Source organism: Lactuca sativa, chromosome 8 (genome assembly GCF_002870075.4).
Source record: "Lactuca sativa cultivar Salinas chromosome 8, Lsat_Salinas_v11, whole genome shotgun sequence".
NCBI lineage: Eukaryota > Viridiplantae > Streptophyta > Magnoliopsida > Asterales > Asteraceae > Lactuca > Lactuca sativa.
The window spans coordinates 25788405-25801088 of NC_056630.2; the positions used below are offsets into that span (position 1 = coordinate 25788405).

At 28.3% G+C, this 12684-nt stretch overlaps 1 protein-coding gene across 1 annotated transcript; it reads left to right on the forward strand.

Annotated features, from left to right (window-relative positions):
- The first annotated feature begins 389 nt into the window (after positions 1–389).
- LOC111877194 (LOB domain-containing protein 1) lies at positions 390–1446 on the forward strand. Its single transcript, XM_023873719.3, has 2 exons — positions 390–756; positions 856–1446. The coding sequence occupies exons 1-2, from the start codon at positions 484–486 to the stop codon at positions 1186–1188; spliced, it is 606 nt and encodes a 201-aa protein (XP_023729487.1). The 5' UTR covers positions 390–483; the 3' UTR covers positions 1189–1446.
- The last annotated feature ends 11238 nt before the right edge of the window (positions 1447–12684 follow it).

Below are 12684 nucleotides of genomic sequence, written 5' to 3' on the forward strand. Positions count from 1 at the left end.
TTTATTTGACTCTGATGTATTGAAATGATTGATTGATATAGTCTAATTTTCTTTTATGGTTTTATGAAAACGCTTTTGATTATGGTTTTAATATTATTAAAATAAAATTTTTGATATTAAATTTAAGAGGTTGTAAATAATAAAATATAATATTTTTATACATTTTGTCCATCTTAAAACAAGAGATTAATAATATTAAATATTTATGTCAAAATAAAACTAAAAATAAATGATAAGGTAATACCTTTTTTTGTGCATGTGAAAGAGATCAAAATGGAATTTCATTTTTAATTTAAATACGGTTTTCTCGTTTCCCGAAGACAGACCAGATCATACCTATTCTACCCTCATGCAACCCCCTCTATATATATTCCCGCCTCCCTCTTTTGCCAAAATCCTAATTAAAGCTACCTCGATCCCCATTAACCCCTTTTCTATCTCCCTCTACATTTTCATTTTCTCTCTCTACACCGCAGAAAACTCATGGAGGCCCGCCTGAAAACCTCTGTCGCCGCCGCCACATCCATGAACATTTCCACACCGACAGAAGAATCTGATTACTCAAACTCCCATTCACCTCCATCGTCTCCTCTGGCACATCCGGTGGTGCTCAGCCCTTGTGCCGCCTGCAAGATTCTCAGACGACGGTGCATCGAGAAATGCATGTTGGCACCCTACTTCCCACCCACTGACCCCCATAAGTTCACCATTGCACATCGCGTATTCGGAGCTAGTAACATCATCAAGCTATTGCAGGTAAAAAGATTTTCTTAATTATATATTCTCATTACTTTTGATAACAACAATTTGACATTGACTCATGTATATATGATGATGATGATGATGATGATATAGGAACTTCCGGAGTCTCGTAGAGCAGATGCTGTTAGCAGTATGGTGTATGAAGCAAATGCAAGGCTTAGAGATCCTGTGTATGGATGTGCAGGAACAATTTGTCAGCTTCAGAAGCAATTAAGTGCGCTCCAAGCAGAATTAGCGAAAACACAAGCAGAGGTGGTGAATTTGCAATGTCGGCAATCCAATTTTCTGACACTAATCCGAATGCAAATGGATCAACAACCACCACCAGTTTCGCCACCACAACATCAACAAACACCTAATTATGAAAACGCAAGTTTTTTCGACGATAACGCCAATTTAGGCAGCTTTGAGCCGCTTTGGACTTGATCACCTTTTGTGTTCGCACGAGAAATTTGCTAGTTAACCAAAGATGATCAAATGTAGTTTATCAAGCTTTATTAAACTCAATCATATATAATGTATTTTATAATTATCTTATATATATATATATATATATATATATAGTAGTATTTCAACTACAAAGCAGTTGACATTAGGACAAACTATATAGAAGTAATATAGCGAGGTTGTATTTTCTTGATGTTTAATAGAATAAATGTTTATGTAGCAGTTGTTGAACCAAAACCAACTTATATTATTTACCAGTTTAATTAAAATTTGCTTGTTTTTTGTCCAAATTGCTATTGACTTAATATAACTAACCTATCAATAATTCAAGATTAATAGAAAATCATATAAGAAAAAATGCACAACGCTTTGACATTTAACGCTATTAATTAATGTTTTTCAAGTTCCTAACAAAATCAAAAATATTTATAAAAAGATAACAAATTTTTACTTTTTGATATCTAACTGTTATATGAGATGTAACAATTAACAGGTCATATTTTAATTTTATATTTGTATCTAAATTTTAATTTTTATTAAATTTTTTCTATATTATAAATTTTGTTACGTATCATTTTTTTTTTTTATAAATTCGTCCCAGAATTAGTTTCATTTACCAATATACCTCTTTAAAACTTTTTTTACACTTATTTCAATATTTTTATATGCTTTAAGAATTTTTATAGAACAAAATTTATATTTTTTTAACATCTTTTTTACACTTTTTGAACTTTTTCACAACCACTTAAAACTTTTTATAGTTTTTTTACAATATTTTCTAATTTTTTTTACAATTTTTCTTAAACTTTTTTAAAACCTTTTCACAACTTTTTTTTAAATGCTTTCATTTTAATAATTTTGTAAAAAAAAAGCAAAGGGAAATTTTGAATGGAAGTGTAAAAAAATGTCAAATAAGTTTAATGATTCTGCAAAAAAAAAGTATAAGATTATTTGAAAGAAAATTAAAAAAAAAGTTGTTAAAAAGTGAAAAAAATATCATAAAAAGCAACACAAAAGTAATAAAAATAGATTTGTAAAAAAAATGTTTTTATGAAAATATGCAAAAAAAAAAAAACAAAAGAGTAGTTTTTGACAATATCCGTAATAAAATTTAAATTATAGACCAGATTTATAATAAAAATTTAAATTTCAGTTAAAAGCCTAAAATAGAAAAATAACTTGTTATACTTAATACTAATAGACGGTGGAATTCAAAAAGAAAAAATCAAAATATATATATATATATATATATATATATATATATATATATATATATATATATATATATATATATATATATATATATATATATATATATATATATATATATATATATATATATAACTTAAACATATTCATAATAATTATTTTTTAAAAAGAGTTTAACCATAATTTCAAATATATCGAAAAACATATACAAAAGACACAACAAACTATTTAAAATAAAAGCATATAAATAAAGAGATTCATACTACAACTAATTTGGTTTTCTAAACTCTCATTCAAGATGGACCGTGAAGATCACGATCATCAAACTCGTTCAAGGTAAAACTAAATTGTTCTGTTTTTAGTGTTTTAGTGAAAATGGTTGTGTTCAAATTTCGAGCATGCAATTTGTATTTCTAAGAAAGGAAAATAGTTAAAAGGATTAAAATTAGAAAATAAAATAGAGTTAATAGCTCCCATACTCTTCATGTTTTTCTTTCCCTCCCTGGGACGAGAATCAAAATGATATGATTTAAAACATATAACCATTTGACTAACCATTTGAGCGTGCATTCAAAATTCCATTATATTTTTTGCATCATACTATTAATCTTCTATTTACATTACAATTTTTGTATTATACAATTACCACATTTTATTTGCATCATTCTGTTTGATTTGCATTTAAATTTGATTTATACCATTTGCATCATATCATTTGTCTTCATTTTGCATCATAACATTAATTCATTTCTTTTATTTGCATCATACAATCCCTAAAAACTTTTCCCGTTTGTATCATACAACAACATGTTTTATGATAAAATTATGATCCATTTGTCTTCATTTTGCATCATAACATTAATTCATTCCTTTTATTTGCATGGTACAATCTCTAAAAACTTTTCCCATTTGTATCATAAAACAACATATTTTATAATAAAATTATGATCTAAACGTGTTATACACTAAAGTTCTTGAATTTGCATTATTGTGACTTTGCTTATATTACTTCATGCACATAATCAAGTCTTCATAAAGTATTCAAAATTATACTTAGAAAGCTTTATTAGTTGGAATGTTGGATATTTTTGTTGTTAAATTAGCTTCAATGACCAATTGTTGAACTTATTAAAATAATTATATGAAACCTCATGAAAAAAATAAGGTATTCAAAACTATATAAGTAAACTAATACCAAGCAAAATAACTTTTATATTCAACAGGAATATAACTAGATATCATAAGAGGTAATTTATTAAATGCATTATGTGTGTTTGAAATATCACATTTTTAAAGCTTTTGTACTTTCAAACCGCTGCCTTTTAATACTTTTTTTGGAGTTAAAGAAGAAGATTAAGAACATCCATAGTGGGGAGTTTAATGGAAGAATTGAATGAGGTGTCATTACTACTTTTCATTCAATGGATACAACTTTACCATTGTGAAATGTCACCTTAACATTCAATGGATTTAGAGTTCAATGGCCATTGAACTCTTCAATGGGAAAAATGAAAAGTCTTCAAATCTTTAAATAAATATTTTTATAATATGTTCCATTGAACTTGTAGAGTTTAATGCATTGTGGGATAAAAATGAATAGAATTGTATAGACTAGTGAATGATGATGCGGCACTCCATTGAACTCTATAGAGTTCAATGCATTGTGGATGCCCTAAATTTTAAAAATTAATGGAGAAGAAAACAAAAATTCAAAATGATTCAAATGATCTACTAATGATATCATGGTTTAAAAAACTAAGGTATTCATTCTAATATATGGACATGTGATATATGTGATCGTATCATATATAATCTTGAAAAAAAATCAAAATGATTTAATAGACGTGCGCAACATGTGATTATGTCACATCTAAGAATTATTGTTTATATTTCCGCCCTTAATAAAATTAGTGGTCAATAATTATTCCAATCCATTCTTACCATTTTTTGGATGCTCAATGGACACAGTGTGTGTGTGTGTGTATATATATATATATATATATATATATATATATATATATATATATATATATATATATATATATATATATATATATATATATATATATATATATATATATATATAGTCCGTGTCCATTCAACACAGATTCACACTGTGAATTTGACGAAAAGATATTTATCGATTTTGATATCATTGGAAAATGGATAAAAAGTTATCAATCTGTATATTTATTGTTTTTTATTGATAAAAAGTAAGCTCTAAAAATTCAAAAAAAAAAATATCGATTCCTTAGTTACGTGGTTAATAATGGTTTTATATATATATATATATATATATATATATATATATATATATATATATATATATATATATATATATATATATATATATATATCAAGGTTGTAAAAACGTTCGACGTTAGCTAGTCGGTTGACTGAGGTCGAGGAATTAATCGCTAAGCGGAGATTTATCGGAGGATTAATCGAGGACCATTAATTGATAATTTGTAGAATTTTAAAAAGTTAAATGTAACTAATATCATATCAAAGTTTGTAAATACCGTTGATATAATAACAAAATATGTTAATATGATTAATATAACACTAATCATGCTTCAAATAGTTTCAATTGAAATAAAACTTCTTCAAAATGTTAAAATTTCATCATTTTATAATGTTTCATCATTATGTATGCAGGGATTAATCGCTAGGCGCCCTCTAATCGGTTGAGTAGCGGCTAGGGATTAATCGAAGATTAATCGGGACATATATATATATATATATATATATATATATATATATATATATATATATATATATATATATATATATATATATATATATATATATTTGAAGTTTTTCTTGAAATAGTAAAAATGGAAAAAGGAAAAAGTGTTTATCTGAACATTATTGATTTTTAATTTTGTATTGAAATTGTTGTTTTATATTATCATAATTTTATATTTTAAAGAATAGTATATTACTATAAAAATTAAAATATAAGTAAAGTAGGTATAAAATAATGTTTATGGTTTTGATCTTTTGGTTATAATACTGTTGCAACATTTTCTTTTTAACTTTAATAAAGTATACGCCAAGATAATGAAACAAAAAAACGCACGTTTTTTAACTTATGAGTGGGGAAACAATAAATAAAAACTTAAAAAAAACAATGTTAAAGCTATTTTATAATCATAAAACCATTTCTAACAAAATCATGCTTTGTCGTTAGCAAATAACTAGTAAACGTTTCCAAATACTAAGCATTGAAATAATTAACAACGATTTAGTTATTTCAGCAATAATCATGAGGATATATAACGTTCACTAAATTTTTAAATATACGATATATGTTGGTTAGAAAGAATATTAAAAGTAAAACTGCTCCAAATTCCTATATGCACGATATATGTGTGCAGAAAATAATATTTCAATAAATAAGGATTTGAATGGAAATTACAAATATTTAGTTTGACACATAATTATGAATTTCCTATGTATAAGCTAAATCGTGGGTTAGTGTCACAATGGAATAACAACTTATTTTTCATTTAAAAAACATAATTATTTTAAAAATATGCCACAAAAAATATACGTTTTATTGACAAAATACCTTTATTTTATAATGGTATTTTGAGAACAAAATTTATTGGTATTTGTATTATGATGGCACTTCTTTAATATATATATATATATATATATATATATATATATATATATATATATATATATATATATATATATATATATATATATATATATATATATATAGAGAGAGAGAGAGAGAGAGAGAGAGAGATAGAAAGAAAGCTAGGTTATTGTGTTTCTTATATTTATTGTATGCTAGAATGCACTAATATGAATTTCGTAAATTAAATAATTATTTAATTAAATAAATGTAGATATTAAATGATTTCAATAATTATATATATATATATATATATATATATATATATATATATATATATATATATATTAAATGATATCGATAATTATAATTTTATTTTTATGGAAACTAATTACACGGTTTACACCTGTCATTAATGTCAACACTAACATTTTTTCGGAATGAATTCGCATCTATGATTTTATATATGAGTTCGTTTTTTGTTTCAGGACTGACTCACTTAAAATATAATAAAGTTACACGGAATATGAAGAACGAGGGTGTATTCTACTAGAATACACTCTCATTCTGCTGGAATACACTCTCATTTTTCTAGATACGAATTCATTCTAAAAGAATATTATTGCTGACATTAATGACGAATTTAATTAGTTTCTATAAAAATGAGTTATAAGTATTGATAACATTTAATATACATATAATTATTACTAAATTATTATTGGTGCATTTTAGCACACAATAAATGTGAGAAACATTTGAACCTAAATACCTCTCTCTCTCTCTCTCTCTCTATATATATATATATATATATATATATATATATATATATATATATATATATATATATATATATACATATATATATATATATATATATATATATATATATATATATTATGATCAAGTGACGACTATAGTTTTTTAAATTAAATTCTCTACAAAATGAGTTCAATAATGAAATTTGAAAAAAAAAATTATTTTTATTTTTAATTTTATAAAAAACCAGGAAAAAAATCTCTAAAATTAATAAAATTTTAAGAGATAGATCTACTCGCTATACCAATGATTTTGTAATAAAAAAAAAAAAAAAAACTAAAAACAAGTTTTTGAAATTTTTATACTTCAATTTTAAGAAATATTAGTTTTTATAAAGTATAACGAATTTTTTTATCTAAATTTATAAAAGCAAATGATTGAGATCATCATAATACTATTTCAATGAGTTTATAAAAAAAATTCAAAAATATGATTCTTATTAAGGTGACCAACAAAATTTTGTTTAAATGATTATAAATTGTTGTAAAAAATAGGACATTGAAAATTTCGTTCTTAAAATTAAAAATCATTTTAAAATTTTATCGTATATCATATATTATGAATTTTTTGAAAAGAAATTTTAAAAAAAAATGGTTGGTTCGATAACAAACTTTATTTTGAAAGATTACAAGTTTTTTTTAGTATGAACTATAATATAATCTAAAATGAGATTATTCAAAATACTTACTATTCAAAAAAATATTATAATTCAATACATTGATGATCCTTAGCTTGTTATAATCTAAAAATATTTTGATGCAATTATTTTATGATCACTAATTATATCTTTTGTGATTCAAAATTAAGTAATCCAAAATATATAATGATCCAAATTTTGTTTGTTGGGCAAAAACTTTATTTTATTGGATATATTATTGGTTCAAAATCATATAACCCAAAAATGATATGATCCAAAATACTTTGATTCAAAATAATTTAATTCAAAATTTTATGATCCAAAAATAATATGATTAAGAATAATATGAACAAAAAATATTATAATGCCTAATATTTTTAATATTTAAAAATTTTATAATTTTTAAACATTAAAACTCAAACCAATATTTAGCTTAAAAACATAAGAAAATAAAATACAAATCAAAAAATAAAAATAAATGTAAAAAATAGTAATAACTTCAAATATGTAGTAAATACATTAAAACCCTTAGAACGAGAATATAAATATTTATTTTTTTTTAAAACAATTATATATATATATATATATATATATATATATATATATATATATATATATAACCCACTAAAATGACATTTCATTGACATTCGTCGTGCGTGATTAAATCTTCGAGCCTGTATTATATATATATATATATATATATATATATATATATATATATATATATATATATATATATATATATATATATATTGTATCGTCCCAATTTCCACAACCAATTTCTTCATTTTTAAATTAAGTAAAAACATTCTTTCCATAAACCATGTCAAGAAACCATAAGTATGAAAATACATTCATCGCAAAAATCAAAGTATCATAAAATGTGGAATCACAAAAACTGCTGAAGTGTGTATACAGTCAAGCCTTCGGTTTCACACAATCATCTAAAGTACCCAACATACATTTAAATACAAAATTGTAAGCACGAAGCTTAGTGAGTTTCTCAAAATACCACGTACAACACCAACATAAAAAACAACTATAGGTTATCAGCAACCCTGAGACTATCAGCATTCCTGAGGATTATCAACAGTCTTATGGGCTTGCGGAATCCCTATGGACTATCAGCAACCCTATGTACTATCAGCAGTCTTGGATTTATCAGAAAATCAATAAATACACATAACAACAATCAACAAATAAGACTCATGTAGTCTGTCACACCCCCAAACCAGACGGCGGAAACGTCCGGGAGTGGAGGACTTCATTTGTAGTATCACAACACATGTATCATAGTAATCAAAGCACAAACAACCATTGTATTTAAAAGTATAATATTTACATGTGTTCAATCATTGTATATTGAAACCAAAATAGTTATACAAAAGAAGAAGATAAGACTCCTAATGGCTCCATCTTCTCAAAAAGCTCGGGGAGTACCTGTTATTATTTCCCTAATAATACAAGTAATTTGAAAAGAGAGTATCAACAATAAGTTGGGTGAGTACATAAGTCTTTATGTTTGAATAGGTGTCTTTGTATTTTGAATATGAAAACACTTCTAGAAAATCCCATATTTTCTGTGGTATGTGAAAAGTAGTTTTATTCCCATAAAACCGTCCTATTTGTAAACCAATGTATTTGTAAAACTTGTATTTGTGAGTGTGCCTGGCTTCACCAGCTGTTATTGAAAACTATAGTGTACCATTGTACTTTGCATTTTGTAAACTGGTACTTTGAAGATATACTTACGTTTAGTTGTTTATACACTAACGTGTTGTTAATATCTTTTTAATGAGTTATTATAACCATACTAAGACATGAACGCCTGAAACAAACGCCTAATGAGCGCTTAAACTGTTGATAACAATTGCCACTCATTGGCGTGTATGCCTGACTGTAGCTAGCAGCCTGAGTGCGGGGTTGTCAATCCCGATATAGATCTACACACAACTTGTTTCGATCCCCGGACTGGAGATTCTGGTTATAATGTCAGGGCTTTACCTTGGTTGTCTAAAATGAATTAAACAACCTGAATTGAATGTCTCATAAAAAGCATATAAACGTTACATGTATATTAGTTATGAAAACCCAATCATTCTGAAATAAATGATTGACAGTATGTTCTTGACTTAGTATCCCGAACATGTATTTGATAAGTGTAAACCCTTGATTTGTTTTGAATTAAAACCCTTGTTGCATGTAAAACAGTGTATTCATATGAATTATTGCTCTATGTATCATAAATTATACATATTATAATTTATATGTACTTTATGAATTGGTAAATAACTATTTTTGCATGTATTCCTTTGCTCAACATGTTACAAAGGGTAATTAAATTGATGAAATAACTTTTATTTGAATATACATATACAATTTTATATATAAGTAAAATTTGAACGACCTTCGGACAAATAACCGGTACTATAAGTCCACATCCAAACAAGGAAAAGGACCTATAATGAATTATTAGTCCTAAGCCTTTTAAATCTTATTTATATTAAATTATATATACAAATATGTATATTTGGGAAAAAAATATATGTTTATAAAAGAGTTCAATATTTGAAGTATTTTTGATGCTTTAAAATCATTTTATCGTGATTTGAAATCATTTATTTATAACACAAAGTTGTTGTGTTATACTTGTATTTCCCCCCTTAAAACAGTGGAAATTATGAAAATACAGGGGTATGAACTCATTTGATAGGTGGTAATTTGGACAGAGTTTCATTTCACGAAAAGGAGTTTATTTGTCGAGAAACCGGCTCAAATCGGGAAGAGTTTTGACAGGAGAGAGGATGAATACTCGAGAATTTCGGGGCTTCACGGCTTACTTCGGGCTCGAGTCTTGATACCGGGGCTTTAGGGGTTGTATATGAGCCTAAGGGAGTGGAAAATGTGAAAGAGGGTGAAATTTAGGGTAAAAAAGTGAAATTATTCGGAAGCCCTCGCATGCTATATATAGCCCGAAGGCTCGGACCCGAACCTATGCGAGGGTGACACGCGTTTGACAGATGGCGAGGCGAGGGCAGTTCTTCGGACCGGAGGCTCGCTGCTGGCTGGCTCGGATTGGACCAACCCTTGGTCCAACAGAAAGACGACACGTGCGAAGGGGGTGTCCGAGGAGCGTGCGAGGGGCGTGCGAGGGGTGTCTCCGGTGTGTCTCGTGCGAGGCTGTCCGGTTCTAAGTGGACCTCGGACTTGGTCGAATCAGGAGGTGACACGCGAGGCTGCGGTCCAATCAGAAGATGCCACGTGGAGGCTTGCATGCGAGGGTGACGTGGCAGTTACTGTTCATGCGAATATTTTCGGTTTTTGTTATTTTTCTTTATTTTTTGCCAAAACTTGTAAAATTCATAACTTTTGCATACGAACTCCATTTTTTACGTTCTTTATATGCACGCGTAGGTAAAATTATACTCTATGGCTTTCGTTTAGACTTCGTCGGCTAATTTTGAATTTATTTTTAATATTATTATTTTAAACAGACCGGGACGTGAATCCGTTATAAATTCATAACTTCTTCATACGACGTCCGTTTTTGTCTGTCTTTTTACCGTTGTACTACTAATGACGAGACCTTCAATTATCGTTTAGGTTGTGTTGGCTAAAAACCACTCGATCTTTACTTCGACTTTTTAGCTGTACACTGCTATATTGAAACTTAGAAAAATCATAACTTCCTCATACGAAGTCAGATTTTGGCGTTCTTTTTATGAAAGTTCTCGGTTTAACATAAACTATAACTTTCATTTAGATTGTTAAGGCTATAAAGCCTTTTATTAAAAATTTAGTTTTTACACTGAACAGTGTTTTGCTGGTTTTGTCGCGGATTTTCGATGGATCATAACTTCTTCGTTATAACTCGGATTTTAGTGTTCTTTATATTTTTGGAAACCTTGTTACAATCTCTATCACTTGGTTCAACCCAATTGAGATTATTTAATAATTTATTTTTGAGGGTCAATTATGTAAATATACATAGTATGCCAAAATTTCTCTTTATTAATTTACAAATAAGTACAAATTGACCTACACTATTACATAGGTTTGAAATAACGGTTTATTACATTATCCCCCAGTTAGAGAGAATTTCGTCCCGAAATTTACTTTACAGATAGACTAGGGAAAAAGATGTGGGTATTTTTGTTGCATTTGATCCTCCCGCTCCCAAGTGAATTTAGGTCCCCGCCTTGCATTCCAGCGAACCTTCACTACCGGGATGCGGATTTGTTTGGTTTTCTTAACTTCCCTGTCTAGTATCTCTACGGGTTCTTCCACAAAATTGAGGCTCTCGTTTAACTCGATTTCCTCGAGTGGTATCACAAGAGTCTCGTCGGAAAGACGCTTTTTCAAGTTCGAAACGTGAAAGGTAGGATGAATGTTACTTAGTTCTTGGGGTAATCGAAGTTTGTAAGCTACAAGGCCGATTCGGGCATGAATCTCGAATGGTCCTATATACCTTGGGTTCAGTTTGTCACGCTTTCCAAAGCGTATCATGCCTTTCCAGGGTGAGACCTTTAGCAAAACTCGGTCGCCAACCTGGGATTCCAATGGTTTTCTCCTTTTGTCTGCGTAGCTTTTCTGTCTATCTCTGGAAGCTTTAAGTCGTTCCCGAATTTGTACGATCTTTTCGGTAGTTTCTCGGATAATTTCTAGACCAGTGAGAGCACTGTCAGGAGTTTGACCTCTAGCTAGATGCGTGTCACCCACTTCAGCCCAATACAGAGGGGATCTGCACTTACAGCCATAGAGGGCTTCGAATGGAGCAGCTTTTATGCTAGTGTGATAATTGTTGTTATAAGAGAACTCAACAAGGGGTAAATGAATATCCCATGCCTTTCCAAAGTCTATCACGCAAGCTCGTAACATATCTTCTAACGTTTGAATCGTCCTCTCACTTTGTCCATCGATTTGCGGATGGTAGGCTGTACTCATGTCTAGCCTAGTTCCCAGAGAGTTTTGTAAAGACTGCCAAAAATGAGAGGTGAATCTACTATCTCGGTCTGAAATAATAGATATTGGTACACCATGTAGTCTAACAATCTCCTTGAGGTATGTTCTGGTTAGCTTTTCCATCTTGTCAGTCTCTTTGATTGGTAAGAAGTGTGCGGATTTGGTTAATCTATCGACGATTACCCAAATAGTATCATAACCACTTGATGTCTTGGGTAACTTGGTTATGAAATCCATTGTAATCCGCTCCCACTTCCATTCA